This window comes from Antechinus flavipes, chromosome 5 (assembly GCF_016432865.1).
Source record: "Antechinus flavipes isolate AdamAnt ecotype Samford, QLD, Australia chromosome 5, AdamAnt_v2, whole genome shotgun sequence".
Classification (NCBI taxonomy): Eukaryota; Metazoa; Chordata; class Mammalia; order Dasyuromorphia; family Dasyuridae; genus Antechinus; species Antechinus flavipes.
This window is the reverse complement of record NC_067402.1, coordinates 277,630,017-277,656,627: the sequence shown is the minus strand read 5'-3', so window position 1 is coordinate 277,656,627 and position 26,611 is coordinate 277,630,017. Positions and strand designations below refer to the sequence as shown.

The window sequence follows — 26,611 nt, the reverse complement described above, 5'->3', positions numbered from 1 at the left end:
TTTGACACCACATGTCAGCTGCTTTCTCATGGGTGAAGATCCCTTCACTGCTGCAAGCTCCTTTCTTCCACTGGTTAGTTCCTCTTAAGACCTCCATTTTGAGGAAGTTCCTCTGGCAACTCTACATATGGTTCTCAGGACTTTATCACCGTGTCCCATTTTTAGCTTCCTTTTTTAGTATTATCTGTTCTTATTAAACTGTAAGCTCCTTGAGGGTTTTAAAAAAAATTATATTTGTCTTCTAAGCACTCAGCACGATCTCTAGCACAATATCACCATTCATGCTTGTTAAATGATTCATGGTATAGTAAAGAAATTCTATTTAGGAGTTCATTAGTGAGCTTCTTTTCACCCAAGCTTGGGGTAGTCCTTTATAGAGAGAAAGCCCTGTGCTGCATACATGAAAGGAGATGAATCCTGATTGGATGCTGAGTATAGTACTTCCTATATATGAGACTAATTAAATTTGTTGCAGAGACTTTTAGAAAAGGGATTTCAGAGGCAATTACAGGGAAATGGTCAAGAGAAAGAGAAACTGTGGCATATATAAGAGGCAACTTCATCTTATTCCTTAAACTTTACTACTGGAAACTTTTGAGTACAGAGAGGACCTCCCCTGGCTTAGAGTGGTCTTTCAGTTTGAGATGATAAGTTCTTATCTGATTTCCCAAGTGAAGACCCCATTTAGTTGGTTTTTTTTTTTTTTAATTATTATTCCTTGACTTAATCTGATTTCCATTGGCTGTTTTGCAAGATTCAGGGGTCCTCAAACTTTTTAAATGGGGGGCCAGTTCACTGTCCCTCAGACTGTTGGAGGGCCAGATTATAGTAAAAACAAAACCTTTGTTTTGTGGGCCTTTAAATAAAGAACTTCATAGCCCTGGGTGAGGGGGTTAAAAGTCCTCAGCTGCCGCATCCAGCCTGCGGGCCAAAGTTTGAGGACCCCAATGGGTTTGCTCACCAGTCACTATTAGTGATGGTGATTTTAGAAGGATGAGCTTAGATAACATCTTGGACTGAATGTAATCTTCAAAAAAAAAAAAAACCCACTGAAAGGTAAAATATAGAAATGTTCTTATGTTCAAAAATACTTCCTTTTGAAAATATTTAATATAATGACAATAAATCTATCAGGAATATCAAAGCAAACTTACATATTTTAAAATAGAATTCTAGGGAAAATTCTGTAACAAAAGAAAAATAAAATAATAACTGGAAATATAAAGGAATTTAAAACAAATGTAAAAGTATAATTTCTCACTACCAGCACCCCCATATTAGGGGAAACTAACATATCTGGGGGCAAAAGTTCTATTCTTTTGATGTTCACATCATTAGATTTTGAATTCCTTAAGAGAAGAGATTCTCTTTTGCCTTTCTTTGTCTCCCTACTATTTAACACAGTACCTGGCATGTAGTCAGTGCTAAATAGATGTTTATTGTCCGAGAGATATCAGGGAAACAACCATGTTGTTCATTAAATAAATGTCTCTTAGTGGCGTTTTGGGAGTTATAACAATGAGTCTTAAATCATGAGTGTGATTCAATGTGCCAATTCTTGTCTTTTTGGAAAATAATTCTTTTTCTTCTACTTTATCAGTTATTATAACTTTGTCCCATTACTATAAATAGCTGTTATCTATGCAATTCAGCAAATATAAGGTACAAAGGACACTTGTAAAAGGTGAATGATTGATTTTTCCATTTATAATAAACATGTAGTAGACAGCACTAAGGGCAAGCTATAGAATTCTGCCCACTTCTGCCTTTAGAAGCCCGAGATTCCTTTAAAGTACAGTTCAACTATCTCCCATAAGACCTTTCTTCAACTCCCACCTGTTTAAACTTACTACATTTGAACAGATATTGTAAGTAACAGTTAAGTACCACAGTGGGTATCGGGCTGAATTTAGAATTGTAGATCTTTGTTCAAATCCTTCTTCAGTCACTTAAGGGCAAATTACAAGCTCTCCATTTTTTTCATTTTTGTCATCTATTAAATGAGGATCATAATACTTTCCTCCCAAGGTTGTTGTGAGAATAAAATGCCATATCTATGAGACATTTCAAAAACTTTAAAGAGCTTTATAAATGTCAGCTGTTGTTTTATTACTTGGGCTTTATTTTGTATTTGTTGGTCTCTCTACAAGTTATATCCCTTCAATAAAATCCAAGTTCCTTAAAAGCAGCTTCTACTATACCCAAAGGGCTGTCAAAGTGTGCATACCCTTTGATCCAGCAGTGTTTTTACTGGGCTTATATCCCAAAGCGATTATAAAGGAGGGAAAGGGATCCACACATGCAAAAATGTTTGTGGCAGCCTTTTTTGTAGTGGCAAGAAACAGGAAACTGAGTGGATGCCCATCAGTTGGAGAATGGCTGAATAAATTATGGTATATGAATGCTATGGAATACTATTGTTGTATAAGAAATGATCAGGATGAATTCAGAGGGACCTGGAGAGCCTTACATGAACTGATGCTAAATGAAATGAACAAACCAGGAGATCATTGTACACAGCAACAGCAAGACTATATGATAATCAATTCTGATGGACATAACTCTTTCCAACAATGAGATGATTGAGGCCAGTTCCAATGATCTTGTGGTGAAGACAACCATCTATACCCACAGGCAGGACTATGGGAACTGAGTGTGGATCACAACATAGTATTTTCACTTTTTTCCCTTTTTGATCTGATTTTTCTTGTGTGGCATGATAATTGTGGAAATATGTATAGAAGAATTGCTCATGTTTAACATATATCGGATTACTTGCCATCTGGGGAGAAGGTAGGGGAAAGAGGGGAAAAGTTTGGAACACAAGATTTTGCAAGATCAGTATTGAAAAATTATCCATGCATATGTTTTGAAAATAAAAAGCTTTAATAAAATTTTCTAAAAAACAGATTTTATTTTTCAGTTTTTCATTGTATTTTCAGTGCCTTGCACATTGTAGTTACTTTCAGAATTATCTTCTAAATTAAAGGTTGTATTACTTTAAAAAAACTTTTAAAATTTAAAACCATATCCCTCAAGCACCCATGATTTCATTGGTGTAGACATACTAGGAAAATCAACTTTGCAATAAAAGTCAAAACATATATGTTCAAACAATCTAAAATTTTTTTGATCCCTTCTAATTCCTTTGAACAATTGATGTTTAGACACCACAAAAAGGAAAATCAACAACTAATACATTTGAAAAAACCAAATTTATGAAGAATTTGACATTGAAACTCTTCATTAAATTTTGGCTTTAGAGAAGATCTCAGAAGTTTATAAGATTGCAGTTTATAAGATGTTTTAAACCATTACATAGAATTCCCAATCCCTCTATTTTTGTCCGCCTGCATTTTTGATTTCCTTCACAGGCTAATTGTACACTATTCCAAAGTCTGATTCTTTTTGAACAGCAAAATAACTGTTTGGACTTGTATGCATATGTTGTATTTAATTTATACTTTAACATATTTAACATGTATTGGTCGACCTGCCATCTGGGGGAGGGGGTGGAGGGAATGAGGGGAAAAATTGGAATAAAAGGTTTGGCAATTGTCAATGCTATAAAATTACCCAGGCATATAACTTGTAAATAAAAAGCTATGATTTTAAAAAAAAAAGATTGCAGAGATAAAGCTAAAAGGGGCCTTAGAATAAGGCCTCTTGGTTTTGAGTTTGCTTATCTTTGAATCCAATCTACTCCACCATTGTACCATAAGCAATAATGAAATTTCAGTGAAATCTGGGAAGATTTGCATAAATTGATGCAGAGTGAAGTAAGTAGAACAGGGAAAGCAACTTGTATAATGACAATAGTATATTAAAAAAAAAAAAAACAATTCCCACCTTTAAAATATTTGAGAACTCTTAACTAGTGATCATGATTTGAAGAAAACCATGATAAAGCATATTTCTCATTTCTTGAAAGAAAGGTAGTGAAGAATGGAGAATAAGGTTTTGTGTGTATGCACATATATGATACACACACATATATGTTATGTATATATGCATTTATATGTGAGTGTATCAGCATATATATATGTATTGCATATATGTGTGTGTATCATATGGTCTATATAAAAATTGATTTTGCTTTACCCTGCGTATTTGTTTAAAGATTTTGCTTTTATTTTTCTTTTTTGCAATTGGGTGGGAGAAAGGGAGGAAGAGGGACAGAAAATTGATTTATATTCATTTAGAGTTTTGAAAAATCAATCCATTCCAACCCAAGAAGCATTTATTGTATACACATTGCTAGACACTAGACACATAAAGACAAAAACAACAGTTCAAGACAATTTAATAGTCTTGGGATGAAAAGTACTTCTAAATGTTGGGCATTTCTGATCCGTGTCCTCCCCGGGCATCACCAAAAAGTATCTACCCAATGAACAGGCAACTTATCTCAAGGAATTTCCATTCTATAGGTGGATGCAACATATAAGCAGACAAGTATATCCATGATCATACAACAAGGCAGAGAGCATTATTAACAAGTAGGAAAATTAATAAAAGTCCTCCAAATCCTCCTCTTTCCACTTTTTTTTTCAAAACAGAGAACACATCAATATTTTCCTCATGATGCTAAATATTTGGAAATCATGGTCCAGCATAGGCAATTTTCCATTGCAAAAGGCAATGGAAAGATAAATAATGAGTGTGACTACAACATCTCCACTGCTGACTTGTCTACAAAAAGTAATGTGAAAGGTATAAAAGAGATGTTTTTCATATCCTGGCACCCTTTATCCAACTGATGAAAATTCTGGACCGCTTCTCAGAATAGCATTTTTAAATGCAGAAAATAAATAGGATTACAGAAGAGGGGGAACAATGGATATGACAGTCACATAGGGAAAATGAAAGCTAATGGATGGATAATATGAGTGTGATTCTGATACTCATAACATATGACAAGATTTTTTTTATTGCTCAGTCCTGTTCAATTCTTCATTTTAAAAAAAATTTTAATTTTTTAAAAAAACTTTTTATTGACAAAGCCTATGCCTGGGTAGTTTTTTAACATTATCTCTTGCACTCACTTCTGTTCCGATTTCTCCCCTTCCTCCCTTCACCCCCTCCCCCAGATGGCACGCAGTCCTATACAAGTTAAATATGATATGACAGGATCTTAGTGAAGGTTGCCTATTCATTGAGTAAATACTTTTTGGTGGACTATGGGGAGGACATGACTCAGAGGTACCCAACATTTAGAAACATTTTCTATCTCAAGACTATAAATTGTCTTGAATCACCACATTGCTGAGAAGCTGCTCTTCATTTTTTATGAGAAAATTCCATCACAGTAAAAACCACAACTTGCTTCGCCATTCCATAATTGATGGGGATTTCCCTCAATTTCCCAATTCTTTGCCACCACAAAGAGTTGCTTTAAATATTTCTTGTACATATAGATTCTTTCCCTTTTTCTTTGCAGACCAAGGACTCAACCTGGGGTGAACAGACTTCCAAGGAATCAATGGAACGATTTCAAGACTCTATAAAACTATATAGGAAAAAGTATTTATTTTCACTAACAATGGATTTCTTCTGTAATCCCTTTTTTAAAAAAATAGCTTATTTTTCCAAATACATGCAAACCAAATATATGCAAACAACATTCACCTTTGTTAAACCTTGTATTCCAAATTTTTTTCCTTTCCTCCCCCTCTTCTGTAATCCTACTTATTTTCTATATTTAAAAATACTATTCTGTTTTGTTTTCTTTCTCATTTTTTTCTTTTTGGTTTGATTTTTTCTTGTACGGCAAGATAATTGTATAAATATGTTTACACATTGGATTTAACATATATTTTAACATGTATAACATATATTGGATTGCTTGCCATCTGAGGGAAGGAGTGGAGGAAGGAGGGATTAGAACACAAAGTTTTGCAAGGGTTAATGTTGGAAAATGATCCATGCATATGTTTTGAAAATAAAAAGCTTTCATTTAAAAAATACTATTCTGAGAAGGGGTCTAGAATTTTCATCAGTTGAACAAAGGGTTCCAGGATATGAAAAAAGGTTTAAAAATCTTGGATTATATAATCTATAAGGTCCCTCCAATCTTTAATATTCTAGTCTATTTGGAGTTAGCCACATGTCTCCCATCCCATGGCAGAATATCCTTGATAAGTAGTAGAAATGAACAGAAATCTTTGGAGCTCCTTCTATTACTTTGTAGCTCAGTCCCTTTTCCACCTACCACCCCCATCTGTCTCTGTCTCTGTCTCTGTCTCTGTCATAGGTACCTGACCCCAAAGTCCTTTTCCATCTGTAGTGTTTTTTACTGTTTTTTTCCATTTTATTATGCCAGATAAACTCTGGCTAGTCTCCAGTTAAGAGCCCCAGACTCGGTATGTGCTGTTTGTCCACCTTCTAAGGAACTGAGAACTAGCTGCTTCCTAGAACAGAACAGCCCTCAGACTAATGCCAAGGTTGGTTTCCTGGCTGCCTGCTATCTATGTGGGTCATCCCTAAAATATGCCAGCTGGAAAACTCTTTTCACTACTGTCTCAATGGAATAACTTTGTCATGTTGCATGTATATGTGAGGGAGAGAAGGAGGAAAAAGGGAAGGAGAAAGATGAGAAAGTAGAGAAGAAGGAGAAGGGGCCAAAGGAAGGAGTAAAGGGGGGAGAGAATGTAGAAGGAGGGGAGAAAGAGAGAAAAAGAAAAGGCAGAGAAAGATACAGATGGAGACAGAAAGGCAAAGGTAGAGCAGAAAGAGGGGGAGAGAGAGAGAATAAAAAGAAAAGGCAGATAGAGAAAAAAAGATGGAGACAGAAAAACAGAGAGGGAAAGGAGAGGGAGAAAAAAGGAAAGAGAAAGAGAAAAGGCAGATAGAGAAAGAAATAGATGGAGACAGAGAGAGGGAAAGGAGAGGGAGAAAGAGGGGGAGAGAGAGAAAAAAGAAAAGGCAGAGAAAGGAGCAGATGGAGACAGAGAGAGACAGAGAGGGAGAAAGAGGGGGAGAGAGAGGAAGACAGGAAAGCTAGGCAAAGAAGGAGAAGAGAGATTTAAGATGTCAGAATGTTAGCAACAAGGGAGTTCAGGAAAGCTAAGAGATTAAGAGTTTGCTTTCACGATCCTTTGCCATTTCTCGTTCTCTTTTTGTCCAACTTCTCTTAGTCCCAATATGGAAGGACATTCTCAGCCATGCTGCTGGCTGACATTGGCCTTTTCTCCTGGTTAGCCCTTCTGAGCAGCCTCCTTGTTGACATGCTATGTGCATTCCCGGGGTTGGATGGGGATCTGGGAGGAGGTCCTGGCAGCTGAGTTAGCTGCACAGCACATCTGGAAGTAGTTTAGCACACTGCCTCGCTCCTCCAGTCCCACGTCTGAATTCTGAGCTGTCTCACAGCAGTGACATGGAGGAAGCCAGAGCTGCTCCAGAGTAAACTAGAAGCAAGGCAGAGAAAAAAGGAATTCCCTTTGGGAAATGCAACATTGATCCTTTGGGGCCCCCAGATCCCTGGGATTGCCAATGGGATCTTTGGAGGAAGCAGCCACAGCAAAAAGGGCGGTGGTCAGAAATTGAGTGTTCTCTCTGCCGCTGATCAGGACAGAGGAGCCCTAAGTCCTGCCCTCGACATATTCAAGGTAAAAATAATTCTTAACCAGAAATTCCAGACACTCTTCATTTGATTCTGTCCTGCAGCCTTCTTTCCTCTCTCTCATTTTGTTAGTGGATTCACAACGTTGATCTCTCATGGTCAGATCCCCAGCATCAACTTTTCTTCAGAATTTAAATTCCTCTTTCTCACACCCCTAAGAAAACATTTCTGAAGAATCCAGAAAGAGGTGTAAGTGGAGAGTGGATACAAGATGGTAGAGGATGAAAGGCTAGCCTTGGAATCTAGATCTGGAATCAGATTACTTCCTCAAGTAAATACTAACTGGGTTTTGATAAGCAAGGCTCACTCCCTCTAGACTTCAGGCAGCTCTTTAAAGCTGCAGATTACGGAAGAGCTGGCTATCTGCAACAGTAAAGGGAGTGTTTATAGAACGAGTTCCCAGAATTCCCTGTAGAGAAATTATAATTTGATTTATAATTTATTTTATATTATACATAACAATTATATAATAGATAACATATTATTATAAATATTATCATTATGTATAATATAATTTATATGTTCATACATATCATTTATATAGAGATTTACATGTATGTGCATATATATATTATATATACATACATATCGATAGATCTTCCTCAGGCAAATACTAACTGGGTTTTGATAAACAAGCCTTACTCTCTCAAGACTTCAGGCAGCTTTTTAAAGCTGCAGATTATGAAAGAGCTGGCTATCTGCAACAGTGAAGGGAGTGTTTATATAAGGAGTTCCCAGAATTCCAAATTATAATTTGATTTATAATATTATATAATAGATAATATAATAATGTATAATATAATTTATAATATTCTCATAATATATCATTTCTAGAGAGATATACATGTGTATGCATATATATACATATGTAAATTTTCCTCAAGCAAATACTAACTGGGTTTGATAAGCAAGCCTTACTCTCTCAAGACTTCAGGCAGCTCTTAAGGTTGTAGGTTACGGAAGAACTGGCTATCTGCATCAGTAAAGGGAATGTTTATATAAGGAGTTCCTAGCGTTCCTTGTATAGAAATTATAATTTGATTTGTAATATATTTTACATAATACATAATTATATAATAGATAGCATAATAATATATAATATAATTTATATGATCATACACAAATCATTTATATAGAGATATACATGTGTATACACACACACATATATTCATTTATACACGCACACAAAGGATAAAGTCAGAAATGCACTTAGTTTTAATTAGTAATTGAGTCTACTCTCCAAAAAAAAAAAAAAAAAAACCACAGCCCTTATATGACTCCGTTAATAATAATTATAATAACAATAGTAATAAAAACTCTGGCCTGTCAATATACATTTTTATATCCCATTTCACCAAAAGTGATCACAAGGTAATTTTTGGAAACTTTTTAATATGTTGCAATTTTCCTCTATCACCTTCAGTTTATCAATATGATAAATGTAAGGTAAATTAAGGTAAAGAAAACTGGAGAAGAGAAAATATTGTCTGTGAAGGGAAAAATAGCTTAAATGAATTTGAGAGTTGGCACTTGGAAGCATGATTAGACTTGTTTATTTGGTCCCTGAAGGCACAACCAAGAGAATAGGTGGAAGCAGCTGAGAGGCAAGTTTAAGCCTATAAGGAAAAACTCCCTAACAATTAGAGCTGTCCAAGAGTGGAATGGGGCTCCCTCTGCAGAGGATGGGTTCATTAATACATGAGCTCTTTGGGTAAGAATTGAATGATATTTCATTCAGGAAATTTGTGTTCTAGCTTGCATCAGACTAGTTGGGCTGGAGAGCAGACACTTTTCACCTTTATCACATCCTCAGCTCTTAGTGCACTTCTCGGCACTTAGTGGGTGCTTAATAAATGCTAGATGATGGCCTGCCTGAATAAGATACAAATTGAAGAGTTCTCACCACTGAAAGAAATCATATTAGTTATGTTTACGTGTCACAAAACATCTGGATAAAGAGGGACCCAAGAAGCAATTCTTTGTCTAGATATTTGGCGTTGTGTGGATCCAAGATTCAGATTATTTTTTTATCCAGATGGCATTGTTCCACATCGAGAGGACCTCTGTCTCCTTTGCTTCCTTTGCTTCACATAATGAAATAATGACTTCAATTTCTGTGGTGCTTTAAAGCTTACAAAAAATCTTTAGTAGACTAGCCTGTGATGGCAGAAATATGATGGCCAGAGATCCTGCATTAGGCACAATATTGTTGAAATTTTACCTTCTGTATACCCAGACACTGTGAGCTCCCAAATGTTTCTCATTCATGATTTATGCCTTAGAAGACCCAGAAAGGAAGATTTCTTTCTGCTGGCTTTTTTCAATTAATCCCTCTCCCTACTTTCACCCCTTTATGTATTAATATTTCAGATTATAATCCACCATATTTTCATCTGCCAGACTGAGGTATACTTATTACCTCCAGCATTAGATTTTTTTTTTTTTTGCAGGATCATAGATTTTTGAGGTCATCTAGTTCAACCCTTCATTCAACAGTTGAGGAAACAGGCTCAGAGAAGTTGTCTTACTTAAAGTCACAAAGGTGATAAACTAGTGACAGTGCCATATTTTAACCCTGGTCTTCCAGTTCTAAATCCAGAACTCTTTGCCCAGTTTGCCCAACTCTATTTGTTTTTGCTTCTAAAATTGCCACCCAGGAGGCTACCCTCCCACATACAATTTTCAGGCCCTAAAAAATTGACACTTCTTCCTAGATGTGTGATCCTGGGCAAGTCACTTAACCCCAATTGCCTTAGCAAAAAAATATATAATAATAATAATAATATAGAAGTAGAGTCAGGTGTTGAGCCCATGATTTCAAATTCAGCATTCTTTCTTTTTTTTTTTTTCAAATTCAGCATTCTATCCACTGCACCACACTGTCTTAGATCACTGGAATTATGTTTCGTTTTCACTCTTCCACTCCTAAATCACCATAGTTCCAATTTCTATTTCAATGGAAAGGAGAGTTAGAAATACTTTGCTTCCCTAGATAGTCCCCCATCCCCTTTTGCAATGTAAAAGATAATTAAGAATTCTTAGAATCTGTGAGATTTTTGGATCAATCTTAAATCTCTCTAGACCTCAGTTTAGCTGACAATAATTAATAAATTGCATCAATGGGCTCTCTCAATGACTAAAGACCATGAGGTAGGGTTTACTAACTCTATATACAGTTTTAGGAAATGCAAGAAAACAAAGAACTGAATTGGGTGGTTGGGGGAGACAATGCAGTTGGTTACAGGATAGAAAGCCTCATGGGAATGGTGACAACATGATTGGTTATACATCAAGATAATCAGGTTAGTACTCACATGGAGCTAGGAATTAATCTTTTCTGCCATTAAGAAGTGCTTAATTGATTTAGGGGATTCATCTACATTGGAGGAGATTGTGAGTGGAGGAGGAATAGCAGACTTCCTGGCTCCTAGTGATGGGGATGAATCCCCCTCGACTTTTAGGGGGAAGCAATGGGAGTGAACTCTGAAACGCTCCTCTGACAAAGACCCACCCTTCAGCTTATTGATCCATGAAGATCCTTATTATAATTTCATATTTCAAAACAAAATTGGGCTTGGGAGCCTAACTGCTTACCAGTAGTACTTTTAGCTCCATCTGTATGCCTTTCTCTTCTTACGAAGGATGTATATTAGAAACAACTAGTTGCATAACCTTGGGCAAATCACTTAATCCCAGTTACTCACCACTACCCTCCCAAAAAGGAAGAAGGATATTAAAAGGATGGTATGAGTCAAGAGGAAGATGATCAAGACGGTGATAGGGGCTTTAAAATATGCCATTGAAGGATCAATTGAAGGAATCTGCTTGCCTAGAACAGAGAAAACTTCAAGAAGTTATGGCTACTGTCTGGACATTTGAAAGACTGTCAAATGGAAGAAAGCTTAAACTTGTATTGCTTGGCCTTGAATTAGAAACAATGGGTAGGAGTTGTGGAGAGGCAGATTTCCATTTGACTTCAAGCAAAACAAGCTACTAATTGGAGTTATCCACAGGTGGGCATAAGTGGGAAGTACTTATTTCCTTGTCATTGAAGGTCTTTACCTGGAGGTTGGGTGATCCCTTGTGGGGGATGTGGGTGTAGAATATGTTCAGACCATTGAGTTTTGAGATTCCTTTCAACTGTGAGGTTCCAAGATTCTACAAAGTTATTTAAGTTTTTCTTTTACACAGACCCAGATATATACATGGAAAATACATTTGAAAACTCTTTTACTCATAGGATTGTAGACTTAGAACTAGAAGGGACCACAGAGGTCTTCAAGTCCAAATTTTTCATTTTGTAGAAGTGGAAATTCAGGCTCAATGAGAATAAGATGATTTACCCACAGTTACATAGCTTTAGTGTCTGAGGGAGGATTCCAATTCTTTTCTTACTGAGTCTAAGTCTAGCTTTTCTCCAGTCCACCAGAGATGGCAAATAGACCTGCAAGGCTACATGTATCCCACAGTATTTCTGAGTTTGACCCAAATCAAATTAAAATGTAATTGGGAAATATTTAACAGAGTAAATGAAAATACAATTGAAAATGTAGATGTTACATTTTTTAAAACTAAATCAATGTCAATTCAAATAAAACCAAGACTTTAAAATAGCCCTTGGGGATCATTATATATAGATTAGTGGTCCTGTTTCTCTTTGAGTTTAATATCATTATATTAAGCCATGCTGCTCTTGCCCCACTTGGGCATGCTCTTACTGTGTTCATAAAACCTGTTATATTTAACAAGGCTTCATCAACAGAAACTTGCTTAAGGGTATTAAACTTTTTTATGTTATTATTATAATGCCAGAGATGAAGAGTGAACTTTTTTTTTTTTATCAAGGTAGTGATCCTTTGATATTATCTCTCAATTTCTGGCAGTATGGCTAAAGTAACTGAATAAAGAAAGGAAAAACAAACAAGTTAACTCATTTCATAGCCATTAAACAAAATTTAAAAATTATTTTTCTGCAATCTGATGAATTTCTCTCTCTGCAAAACTTTTCACTCTACCAACTAGAAAAAAAAATGGAAATTGACATGACAACAAAGAAGATGAGTGGAAATTAGTGGTTTGATGTCATTGTGGAAGGAAGTTTCTTGTGGTCTGTAAGTACGCCACAAACTCTAAAGTACTATATTAATGTCAGTAGTTCTTGCTGTTATCATCATTAGTGGTGTGCCCCAAGAATTTTTGCTGGGATCTGTGCTCATTAACCATTTCTTCAGTTGTTTAAATAAAAGTCCAAATGACAAAATTTGTCAAATTTTAAGGAAAGACAAATTTAAGAGGGATAGCCAAAATATTGAGTGACATTCATATCCCCCCCCAAAAAAAATCTCAATAAAATTAAATAAGAAAAAAATTGAATAGAGATAAATATAAAGTTTTATGCTTAGGCTCAAAAAATCAATGTCACAAATAGAAAATGGATAAGTATCCATTTGACTGAAAAAGATGTAAGCATTTATTGACATGTAAACTCAACATGAGTCAACAGTGGCATGTGATATCCAAAAAGCCAACTAGAATTTGGGCTTCACTGAGAGGACCTTTTTGGCAGTCAGTCTGATGAAGCTTATCTACTCTATGAGATATGTTTTAAATACTTGAAGGGATTTATAAATTACAGTTAGAAGAAATGGGTGAAAATAAAATATTTCCCATCTAACTTAATGGATATTTACATATGTACCCTAGGTTAAGAACCACTGGATTAGAAGTTTTTGACATGCTTTCTAATTCTGAGATGCTGTGATTCTGTAACTTTTCACCGGGATACAAGTGCAAAGGAGCCATAAACAAACTTCATTTTTCAGGATGCACAGGACTTGGGGTACTATAGGGAACTGAATTTTTTTTATTGGTTAGTTGAGAATCTGATATTCTTTGAAAATTTTCCCTACACTACAGTTGGTCCAATTTTCTGTCATGGTAAGTATGAGAACACAACTGAGTCTTTCTTGCTGATTTTGGATTTTATGGAGCTTCATAATTATTAATCTGAACATCAATACTGGCTGAATTGTAGATATAAATATAGATTTAGTAGGCGCAATTCACATTCATTCTTCCCACCATCCCCAGTTTGCAGAGGTGGAAGAGCTATGAATGTTGCACATATTCTCGTAGTTTTTTGATGTATTAATCAATAATGTTGATTTCTTCTCTTTGTTTTTTTAAAACACTATTATAGAAAATGACTCTTTGGGGAGAGGAAATGATGGTGATATAAAAAAGACATCAGTAGAAACTTCTTAAAAAGAATTCTCAGCTAGTTGGTGCAGTGGATAGAGTACCAGCCCTGAAGTCAGGAGGAGGATCTGAGTTCAAATGTGACCTCAGACACTTAACACTTCCTGACTGTGTGATCCTGGGCAAGTCACTTTACCCCAATTGCTTCAGAGGAAAAAAGTTTCATAAGTTATAGAAATTTGGACTGAATCTGTAACGACCCATCCTTTGCCAGAAATTGCATTTTAAAAAATCCCTAATGTTTGCTTGTATTTAAATGAGATTGTTACAGAGCATGACATACATGTCAGTTACTGTGATTTTTTTGCATTCCTTTATAAACTTCTTTCATGTGATCCATAAATAAACATTTATGATTCCAAACGCATAAGCTTTATGCCCCAAATAATGGAGAATAGAATTATAATTAACTGATGGTTAATTAAACCTGTCAGCTATCCCTTAGAGTTGATCATTGCTATAAGAAACACTGAGGGGTAGAAATTAAAGTTTTCCAATCTGAAAGGATTTCAGAGGAAGCCTCTTTAGGCCTCAGTTTCCTCATCTATAAAATGGAATTGAACTTGCTTCTAAGGTTCCTTCTAAATCTAAAATCCTATTTTTTCTATCTTTCTATGAAGATCGGGGTCAAGGGCACTTAGATTCCTCCATGAGTATTATCAGGCAGAAAAAACATGAATCCATCCATCAAATAACTAGGTGAAGCAAATGGTCAATTCTGTTAAATTTGACAAGAATTTGTTAAGTGTCTATTAACAGTAGGGAATGAATAAATATTTGTTGGCTGAGTTGTAAGGTATATGAATACCGATAGGTTCGGTGGGTGTATAACAGGAATATCGATAGGTTCAGTGGGTGTATAACAGGACCTTTCGATAAACCAAAGGAAACATGGAACTGTTTTTTTTTTTTTTTTCCCATAGTAGCTTATCATGTAAGTCAAAAGCATTGTGCTAGGCTATTTGCTACTATGTGAAAAGCATTGTATTAGGGGTTACAAATACAAAAATAAAAGCTTCCCTGCTCTCAGAGAGCTTATGTTATACTGTTGTGAAGCTCACACCTTATTTCTGACCCTCGTTACCCAATTTATCAGTGTTACTTTCCTTAAAAATGGTCCCCAGTATCTCACTGAATGTTTCAAACTTGGTGTCCCTGAGACATCTCACACTCAATAGATCCCAAACAGAACGCATTGTCTTCCTTCCAAACCTTCTACTACATTACTCACATTCTATGCCCTCTCTTTACTCCTATAACCATCACCTTAATCCAGGCCACCCTCTAATGTGGAATATTTTGATGATCAGTTTCCCCTCCATCAAGTTTTTCCATCCTGTGGCACATTTTCCACACTGCTGCCAAAGTGATTTTCCTTAAACTCAGATCATGTTACTCCCCTACTCAATAAGCTCTGATGATTCCCTATTCCCTCTGTTGCTGTTGAGTCATTCGAGTCATATCTAAATCTACATGACCCCATTTGGAGTTTTCTTGGCAAAGATACTGGAATGGTTTGCCATTTTCTTCCCCAGCTCATTTTACACATGATGAAATAGAGCAAATTGGGCTAAGTGATTTGCCCAGGCTCACACAGCTAGTAAATTGTCTGAGGAGAGATTTTAACTCATGAAGATGAGTCTTTCTGATTTCAAGCCCAGTGCTCTACCCACTGCACCACCTCATTAACCATCCTATTGCTTTAAAGATCAAATATAAACATATTCTGTTTGGCTTTTAAAGTCCTTCACAACCTGTCCCAACCTATCTTCCCAGCTTCATTATTCATTGCTCTGCCTCCTGCCAAACTCACCCTTTTTTCTTCTTCACCATGACATTACACCTTTGCACTATCCATCCCCCATTACCTTGATTCTTCTGCTTTCTCACCTGTGCTGCATAGAATACCTTATTTCCTTCAATATATTTCAAATACCATTTTCTCCATAAATCCTTCACTGCCTTTACCCACTTCCAGTTTCCTTCTTCCTAAATTACCCTATATTTATTTGGTATATTTCATGTGTTATAAAAGTCTTAGAGCAGTTTTAAGTTTTAGCGGTTAAAATTGCACTCAGACTTTTGGAATACTTACATAGGTATGCAATTTCATCCTTGAGAGGAGGGATTATATCATTCTGATCTTTTTGTAGCCAGTACCTTATATAGTGTCTGGCATTTAGTAGGTGTTTAATAAATGCTTATTGATCATATGATTCATTCTAACTAGGGCAGAACACAATGAACTATACTACAGTTGGCCCAGATCTCACTTCTAACTAATCTATTTGGACTCAGATGTGATTCTTGTTTGGACCCAAGCACTCTTTGAAACATCATTTATTATCTCTGGTTCTTCAATTTCATGATCTGTCTTTCTGGTTATTGATCTTGTCTCGTTATCATAATATATTGGCTGCATTTGTAGGGAGAAACTTTACAATTCTGAGGTCCCCAGTTCTCAGATCATGGTGATATCAATCAACACCATGGCACCCATTCAAGATCCCAGAGAGGGCAGAACCATATTTGTCAATGTATTTGATGCACATGCAATAGGACATACAAAAATTCTCTATAGAATACACAAAATTCTCGTTAGTGCCAGATAAACATTTATCTATTGCACCCCTTTTAAAGTGGTAAGTGAAGGGTGTGATGTCAGAAGAATCTCCTGCTCCTCCCATATATTCAAAAAGGCGAAGTAGGGGAGAAACATGTTTTGTCTTTGAATTTTCAGCATATTGCCAAGCATACAGTAGGTAGTAAATAAATGTTTGCTGGCTGAGTGGTAAAGTGTAAGAACCAATAGGTTCTGTGGGTATACAACAGTACCTTTCGATGAGCCAAAAGAAACATGGAACTGGTTTTTTTTTCATAGTAGCTTATTATATAAGTCAAATCTCTGCCCATGCATTCCCCAAGTTCACTGTTTCCCAACAGTGTATCACAATTTTTTGTTGTGTGAAGAAATAGAGTACACTGTGATATCCTGTATTTCCTCACCTCCAACAGCTGCTTTTCTGTTCTAACAGTATCTAGATCTGAGTATACGCCAGAAACTGAGTCATTTTGAGGATTTAGGAGCTGATGACCTTATCGTGGTGCTGATGGTAGTGATACTAGTGACGAAGATGGTGATATTGATGGGAGTGAGGTGCTAATGCTGACAGGGATGATGACTTTGATGGTCTAGATGATGCTGTGGGAGCAGTCGAAAGAGTAGAGATGACATTTAAACATATATGAACTGATAAAACCACCAACGGAGGCTGTAGAGAGGAAAGATGGCCCAGAATAGAGCCTTGGGAGTATATTCACATTTATGATATGATCTAGCAAAGGAAACTCCAAGAAGCTATTATGGAAGTCTTAAAAATCTTTTATGTGCTGATTTAACATTAAAATTATATATATATATATATATACACATATACATACACACATATATAAAATAATATAAATAAAAAGTAACACTAAAAAATTAGCTACAGAAGTTAATTATACAATCAATATACCTAATAGAAAATTCAGGTCAAGAGATGTGGGATGGGGTTTAAAATGAGTTATAATGTCCTAGAAATCTATGTTCTGGTTTCCAAAGTTTTAGATTAGGAAAGATGAGGAATGATTGGTTAAGTTACCTCTCCCATCAAAGTGCTAAAAGCATTTTGATCAAAAGCAGCTAAAGTTCTAAAGCCATATTTATGATTTTAATTTTGATCTCATTCTTTTTTAAATTTCTTCACCCACAGGTGACAACCGATAGCCACATGAACACATGGCTCTATTAAGAAGAAGTAAGTTGCTAGTTTTATCCCTTTTTTCTATTTTTTAAAAGTTTTCTCTTTTTTAAAGTGTTATTCTAAACTTAAATAACAAAAAATAACATTTCCACCCACACAGCAGAACACAAAAAGATTTGTTATGAAAGCATTAATCTCCATTTTGTACTGCTTATTTTTTTTTTAAAGTATGTATTAGGGGCAGCTAGTTGGTGCAGTGGATAGAACACTAGCCCTGAAGTCAGGAGGACCTGAGTTTAAATCTGGTCTCAGACACTTAACACTTCCTAGCTGTGTGATCCTGGGCAAGTCACTTACCCCAATTGCCTCAGCCCCCTCCCGCCCCCCCCAAAATATATATATATATATGTATGTATGCATTAAATTCTTCATGCTTCTTTCAAAACTTCCTGCTGTGCTTTGTTCTGAGTTTTCTTCTGTTCTCTCCTGAACATTAAAAAAATATTATTTTGGACATCACTATTGTGAGTCCCCTTTTCTCCAGATCTCCTTTCCCTAGTCCCCATTAAAAACTGGGAGAAAAAAAAAGGAAAAATAATCTTGTGATAAATAATGATGGTCAAGCAAAATGAATCCATACTCTGCAATGTCCAAAAATATGTTTCTTTCTGCACTTGTGTCTGTGAACTCTCCATCAGATCAATAATATACACTCTAAAAGACACACTTGATCTTATGATGATCAGAATTCTTCAAATTTGTTTTTTCCTCACTACGAGGCTATCCATATATAGACTGTTCTCATTTTACTCATCAGTTTATGCTATCCAGAATTTTTTCAAATCATCTCTTTTTTTTGATTTTTTTATGTAACAATATTCCATCACTTTTATAAACTACAATTTAAGCCATTTTCTAATTGTCTAAGAGAAAAACTAAGATTCTAATCTTTTTTTAAAAAAAAATCCCTTTAGCTCCTCCCTTCAGGATTAGGAAGTTTATTTTGCTCAAATCTATTCTCTCCTTGATATTTTAATCCCTCCTCTATCCCCAGTTATTAGGCAGTTAGGTGAAGCAGTGGATAGCGTGCCAATCCAGGAGGCAGAAAGACCAGAGTTCAAATGTAGCCTCAGATACTCATTAGCTGTGTGACCCTGGGTAAGTCACTTTATTGTACTTGCCTCAGTTTCCTCATCTGTAAAATGACCTGGAGGAGGAAATGGCAAAAACACTCCAGCATCTTTGCCAAGAAAATCCCAAATGGGGGCACAAAGATTTAGACATGATTGAAAAATGACTCAACCACAATGAACTTCTAATTCATTTTAGAGTTGGATGGTCAGCTGTGAGTGGTCCCCTGGGCTCTTTCTGTGGTCTCCACCTCCCAGGGTTAGGATCTCGTGGATCTTTGAGGTTCGAAAAGCTTCAGGGCCTTTGCTAGCAGAGTGTTAGAAACTCAGAGACCCTGGACTGAGGTCTCAGTGCTCTGGTGTGAGCCACATTAATCAATACGATATGCATTGATCCACTTCCCATTGAGATTCCAAGATAGCTCAGAGCATCATTACCATTTGTCTTTCTCAAGGAAACCCTCTCCTCTTACTGCCTCTGCACTCAGAGCATTCTTGCTTTACTGAAAGTTCCTTTCCTATTAATTATGTACTTCTGGCTGACTTCTTATACAGACAGTTCTGGAAGGGTTACTTAGTATAGTTTCTCATATTTCTTGATCATTATCTAGTATAATGCAAAGTTCAGTTTTTTTGTTTTGTTTTGTTTTGTTTTATTTATTTTTGCTGAGGCAATTGGGGTTAAATGGCTTGCCCAAGGTCACACAGCTAGGAACTGTTAAGTGTCTGAGGCCAGATTTGAACTCAGGTCCTTCTGACTTCAGGGCTGGTGCTCTGTCCACTACACCAGCTAGCTGTCCCCAAAGTTCAGTTTTGCTGGAGTACTTGTGGGGAAGCTAGTAAGCTGCCTCTCATTTAGGTAGTATCTTGGCAGAATGTCCAAGCCAACAACTATTCAATCTATTCCTATGAAAAATGGCTTTTATCCAATTGTTAGTGGGACATGGTAGAGAGAACATGGGCCTGGCTTTGCTTCTAAACTGCTATGTGACCTTTAATAAATCCCTTCCTCTCTCTAGCCTTCAGTTTTTTCATCAGTAAAATGTGGGGATTTAATGAAATGTTTTCTTTTTTTAAATAACCTTTTATTTTTTTAAATACATGCAAAGATAATTTTCAACCTTCACCTTTGCAAAACTTTATATTTCAATTTTTTCTCCCTCCCTTCCCTCTTCTCTCCTTCCCCTAGACAGGATACAATACAATGTATGTTTAACACGTGCAATAGAATGCTTTTTAATGTTCCCTTTGGCTCTGGGATTCTGGAGAGAGCTAAGATGGTTCACGGGAAAGGGTTCTGGCTTTAGAATCACAGAACCTGAGTTCAAATTCTGGCTTTTCCACTTACCAATCACATAAGGGCAAGTCATTTCCCTGGGCCATTTTCCTCAATGGTAAAAAATTTTAAAGCGAGACTTAATAGCTTCTATGGTCCCTTCTAACTCCAAACCGATGATCCTGTACATTTCATATGTTGCCTTTCACAGAGATGCAAGAGAGTCAGAAAGACCCAAAGGATTGCATGTCCCTGGGCATTTTCAGTGGCCCTAGGTAGCTCTCTATGACCCTGAACTGAAGATGAGTTAATTCTTACTAATGAAAAAAGGTTTCCATACTGGAGCTTTATCCACACTGAGGAAATCCCACATTCAGATTCCCTTCTGCCCCCTAAAATGCATTTCATGGATAGTCACCCCTGGTAAGTAGTTGATAATTAAAATGTTAAGGTGACAGCCACAAAAATGGCTCCAAGTTTTTAGACCGAGTCAGTTACAGAAAATATCCCTATAAGAGATTTATTCGTCCCAAATGTTATCAAGCAAACTTTAAATGGGCAAAATACAGATGTTTGGCAGGGTTCCCAGACTCGTTAATGCTGGTTGAACGTCCGATTGGCCAATGGGATGAATGATAGCATTTGCCTCCTCCAATCTCCTGTTCCCTTAATTTGCTTTGCACTGGACTGAGTCCAGAATAAAATTTTCTTTGGCAGAGTCTGGTAACCCAAATATTCAGGCTTTAATTCTATTCCATAAGATACTTGAAACCAAATATCCTTGCCCACGGCAATAGCTAGTAAGCTCTACTTGTGGCCAGATGCGTTGGTATGTAATGCTTATTATTATTTTTTTTTACTTTGGTGTATTATTTTTCCCCAACTACAAGTCAAGACAATTTTTAGCATTCACTTTTACAAGATTTTGAATTCCAAATTTTTTTTTTCCTCCTTCTCTCCTTTCCCCTCTTCCTAAAATGGTAGTCACTTTGATATAAGTTTATTATACATGTACTATCATGTAAAACATTTCCATATTAGTTACAGTTGTGAAAGAAGAAGCAGATCAGAAGGGGAAAAGCATGAAAAACAATAAAGAATAAATTATGTTTTAATCTGCATTCAGAGTCCATCAGTTCTTTATCTGGATCTGAAGAGCATTTTCCTTCATAAAGCCCTTTGTATTGTGTTGTATCATTGTATTACTGAGAAGATCTGAGTTATTCCTAGTTGCTCATTACACAGTGTCATTGATACTAGGCACAATGCTTTTAGGGTTCTGCTCATTTCACTTTGTATCAGTTCATACAAATCTTTCTAGGTTTTTCTGAAATCTGCCTGTTCATCATTTCTTTTTGCACAACACTATTCCATTACTGCAATTTGTTCAGTCATTCTTCAATTGATGAGTATTCCCTCAACTTCCAATATTTTGCACCACAAAAAAGGGCTGCTATAAATATTTTTGCACATTTGGGTCCTTTCCAATTTTTATGATTCCTATAGGACCCAGATCTAGTAGTAGTACTGTTGGATCAATAGATATGCATAGTTGTATAGCCCTTTGGGCATAGTTCCAAATTGCTTTCCAGAATGGTTGGATCAGTTTACAACTCTAACAATAGTATGTTAGTGTCTCAACTTTCCCACATCTTCTCCAACATTTAGCATTTTGCCCTCTTTTTTATTAGCCAATCTGATAGGTATGAAGCGGTGCCTTAGACTTGTTTTAATTTGCATTTCTTTAGTCAAAAGTAATTTAGAGCCCTTCTTCATATGCCTGTAGATAGCTTTGATTTCATCTGAAAACTGCCTGTTCATATCCTTTGATCATTTATCAATTGGGGGATGACTTGTATTCTTATACAAATGACTCAATTCTCTATAAATTTGAGAAATAAAGCCTTTATCAGAGGTACTTATTATAAAGATTATTTCTCAGCTTTCTGCTTTACTTCTTTTTTTTTTAATAGCTTTTTATTTACAAAATATATGCACGGGTAATTTTTTATCATTGACCCTTGCGAAACCTTCTGTTCCAACTTTTCCCCTCCTTCCCCGCACCCCTCCCCAGATAGTAGGTAGTTCCATACATGTTAAATATATTAAAGTATATATTCAAATATTATATATATATGTATGTATACATATATATATCTATACACACACACATATATTTATACAGTTATCTTGCTGCACAAGAAAAATCAGATTTAGAAAGAATATAAAAATAACCTGAGAAGGAAAATAAAAATGCAAGCAAACAATAATAGATAGAGTGGGAATGAATGATCCACATTCATTTCCCATAGTTCTTTCACTGGGTGTAGCTGGTTCTCTTCATTACTTAATAATTGGAACTGATATGGATCATCTCATTATTGAAGAGGGCTACTTCCATCAGATCTGATTATCATATAGTATTGTTGTTGAAGTATATAATGATCTCCTAGTTCTGCTCATTTCACTTAGCATCAGTTCATGTAAGTCTCTCCAGGCTTCTCTGAAATCATCCTGTTGGTCATTTCTTACCAAACAATAATATTCCATAAAATCCATATATCACAATTTATTTAGCCATTCTTCAATTGATGGGCATCCATTCAATTTCCAGTTTCTAGCCACTACAAAAAGGAGTGCCAGAAACTTTTTTGCTGCTTTACTCCTAATATTGGTTGCATTGGTTTTGTTTGAGCAAAAAAGTTTTGTTTGTTTGGAGTATATATAATGTAAGATGTTGTTCTCTACCTAGTTTGTGGCCTATTGTTTTCCAGTTTTCCCTGCAGTTTTTGTCAAATAGTGAGTTCTTAGCCCAAAAGCTGGAGTCTTTAGATTTATCAAACAGTAGGTTACTTTATTATTTGCCATTTTATCTTGTGTACCTAATTGATTCTACTGATTTGCTATTTTGTTTCTTAATCAGATAGTTTTGATGATTACTGCTTTATAATATAGTTTGAGATCTGGTATTGATACCCCTTGGCGCATATACATTTAGTCTTGATATCAAATCAATATGGTACATTTTTAATAAGATGTAATTTCCTTCTTTATCTCTTTTAATTAAGTCTTTTTATTAATTTTGCTTTCCTCTTTCTCCCCAATTACATGTCAAGACAATTTTTAGTATTCGTTGCTCAGGATCACTATATCTGTATTTTTTTTTTAAACTTCAGCCCCTGTTTCAGCCCCTTACCTTTATTCTGTGTGTCTCTCTCTGCTTCAAGTATGTTTTTTGTAAACAACATATTGTAGGATTCTGGGTTTCCATTCTTCCATTTTATGGGAAAATTTTTACCATTTACATCCACAATTATGATTACTGTGTATTTCCCTCCATTTTATTTTTATTCCTTTTTGTCCTCTTTCTCCTTTCATCCCTTCCCTCTTTGACACCAATTTGTTTCTGTCTACCACTTCCCCTAGTTTGTCCTCTCTTCTGTCAGTCTCTCCCCACCCTGCATTTACTTTAATGTCCTCCCCTCCTATTTTCCTGTTGGGTAAAATAGATTTCTATATCCACATGATTGGATATATTACACCCATTTTGAGTTAATATTGATGAGAGTAAGGTTCAAGAGATGCTCATCATCCATCCTCTCTTCTTTCCCTCCACTATAATAGGTTTTTACACTTCTTCATGTGAAATAATTTAGCTCCATTTTACTTCTCCTTTCCCTCTGTACCCAGTGTACTTTCTAGACTATTAGTGGTACAATTTTTTAAAAGAATGTAAGGATGTAAACAGTTCAGATCCATTGAATCTCTTATGTTTTCTTTTTCTCTTTTCTATGTTTTAGTTTTTCTAGGATCTTGATATTGGAGATCATTTTTTTTTTGTTCAATTCAGGTCCATGAAAGCTTGAAATCCTTCTATTTCATCAAATGACCATTTTCCCCTCAAAGTATTATGCCTAATTTCACCAAGTTGTGATTCTTGGCTGTAGTCCTAACTCCCTTGCCTTCCAGAATATCATGTTCCATGAATTTCGATCCTTTAAAGTTGCAGCTGCTAAATCTTGTATAATTCTGATTGTGGCTTTCCAATGTTTGAATTGTTTCTTTCAAACACGTACAGTAGTTTTCTCTTGACCTGAAATTTAGTTATAATGTTACTTACAATTTTTATTTGGTGATCTCTTTCCTGAGGTAATCAGTGGATTCTTTCAGTGCCTATTTCACTTTTGGGTTCCATGTAATGTTTATTTTTATAGCACATTAACAGACCTGTTCAAATAGCTCAAGAGTAAGATGAAGTTTTCTCTAGATGCCAAAAATAATTTGCCATTCACCCATCATAGAGACTCCTTGGGAAGAGAACAGAGTAGTCCAGAGGATTCCTTCCAGAAACCCACCAAGAGAATCAAACTCTAATTCATGGTGTTAGATACAATCCTCTATTCTGTTTTTCATGTGAGGAAATGTGTGTGTTTATTGATGCTTGTCTAGTTCGTGATGATTTTAAAAAACAGAAAAATTAAAATAATAATTCTATTAAATAGCATAGAAATGTCCATGCAACCACACATTTATTAAACAATATATCCATCACTTCTCTATTTGCTGCAAGTCATTTTTCAATAAAAATAATAATTGCCACACACACATATGTCTGTGTGTGTGTGTGTGTGTGTGTGTGTTTCACATACGTTATCCCATTTGATCTTTAAACTAGCTTTGTAATTAGGGTTATTAACCCTTTTTTAGAGATGAGCTGCTCAGCCTATCCCAGAACCTCAGGGGTAGGAGAGACTTTAGAAGCCATTTAGTACAGTCTACACCAGAATGAGAATTCCTTTTACATATTCTCTGATAGTATTGGGGATCTGCAAGAAGACTTCAGCCACAGGGAACTCACTACTTCATGAGATAATCCATTCTGTATTGAGATAGCTCTAATTGTTAGGAAGTTCTTCCTTACTTCAAACTGACATCTGCCTCTATGCAACTAACTCCTCTTCCCTGTCACCAGACCCCAATCCAGCCTCCTCCATGTCTTCTAGTTTATTTTGGCCTTAGACTTCTTTGGGTCAAAATCAGATCTCTTCCTTTCTAGGACCTCAAAGATGCTTTTCCTAATCCCTGATGAAAGTTTGGAGGTCCCAGTGATCTCAGATTTAGCTGGTCAGTACTGTTTCTGAAAACCTCTGTGAATCAAAGCTGCTCACCTTTGGTTCTTACAGCTTCTCCAGGGACCATGATATTTTGAAATATGATCATCTGTGGATGTGAACCTTCAGCCCTTGTTGATATGTTGATTAGTTTTGCTGACCTACTTTTTTTTCCCTCTTTCTTTTTTATTCTTTGTTACAAGGAGCTGTCTCTGAGAGTAGAAAAGTAAGGAGGGATATATTTGGAAATGAAAGTGATGGGAAAACCAAAGATAAGAATAAACATTTTACAAGGAAAAACAAATCTAGTGGCCAATCATGGATCTCTTCAACATGAAAAAAATAGTCTCATATAAAAATAAAATGTATTCTCATCAGACAAAGGTTGTGACTGATTTTTATTTTGTAGCATTTTAGTCAAAATGTGACTTAAGCTCTGAGATATGAAATTTCCAGAATGGGGGAAACACAAAGTACCAGTTTGATTGAAAAAAACATTTATTAAGGACTGGTTGTGGTCAAAGCTGTCTAATTGCCAGGCAGTAATTAAGAGCCTACTTTGGTACTAAGCATTAGGGATTCAATTACTGAAAAAAAAATTCCCTGCCTTCAAGGAGTTTATACTGGGAGGGAATAGGGAGCAAGGTAGGTAATAACATGTACTTTAAGGAAATATAAAATACATTCAAAGTCAGTACAATGTAATTGTACTGTATAGGTAAACTAGATCAGGTAAACTTCTTCGAGGAAGCAACAAATGAGCTGAATTAGGAAGGAAATAAAGTTTGTTTGTTTGTTTGTTTTCCCCTGAGGCAATTGGAGTCAAGTGACTTGCCCAGGGTCACATAGCCAGGAAGTATTAAGTGTTTGAGACTAGATTTGAACTCAGGTCCTTCTGACTTCAGGGCTGATGCTCTATCCACTGTGCCACCTAGCTTCTCCTGGAAACAAACTGTTCTAAAAGGTGGAGGTGGGAAGGGTATCAGATGTCAGGAATAGTCTAAACAAAAATGTGAGACAGGAGATGAATTTTCATATATATGAAAAAAATTAAGAATAGAAAATAGTGTCTTGAAAGTATTGAGCATAAGCTTAGATGAGTACTATTACAAATTAGATAATATTTGTAAAATTCTTAGCATGATAATACATAGTTGGTACTTAATAAATGCTTATTTCTTTCCTTACAATAATATTCATATATTAAGGTTGAATTCAATATCAATATTGAATATTCATTTAACCATTCACCAGAGGCAGCATGCCATTTAGTATCTCTTCCACATTCTCTTGAAAATATGATAAAATCAGTAGATTAAATTGGGTTAGTAGATTAAACTTTGCTATTACCCACATACTGTTTGATAAGAGATTTATTAGGGGCTTGATTTTGGACAAATCTCAGAGAAACCTTTTTAAATCTGTTTCCTCATCTGTAAAATAAAATGAATGATAATTTGTACTTAGAC

The 26,611-nt window shown here is 35.8% G+C and overlaps 1 protein-coding gene across 2 annotated transcripts in view; it reads left to right on the top strand.

Annotated features, from left to right (window-relative positions):
- Nucleotides 1-7,297: 7,297 nt before the first annotated feature.
- The window catches only part of GLT8D2 (glycosyltransferase 8 domain containing 2), a 41,085-nt gene continuing 21,771 nt past the window's right edge, over nt 7,298-26,611 (top strand). For both annotated transcript variants that reach the window (XM_051961254.1, XM_051961253.1), the window contains exons 1-2: nt 7,298-7,607; nt 17,635-17,679. In XM_051961254.1, coding sequence (XP_051817214.1) covers nt 17,661-17,679 — 19 coding nt within the window. In that variant the 5' untranslated portion in view covers nt 7,298-7,607; nt 17,635-17,660. The remainder of the gene's footprint in view (nt 7,608-17,634; nt 17,680-26,611) is intronic.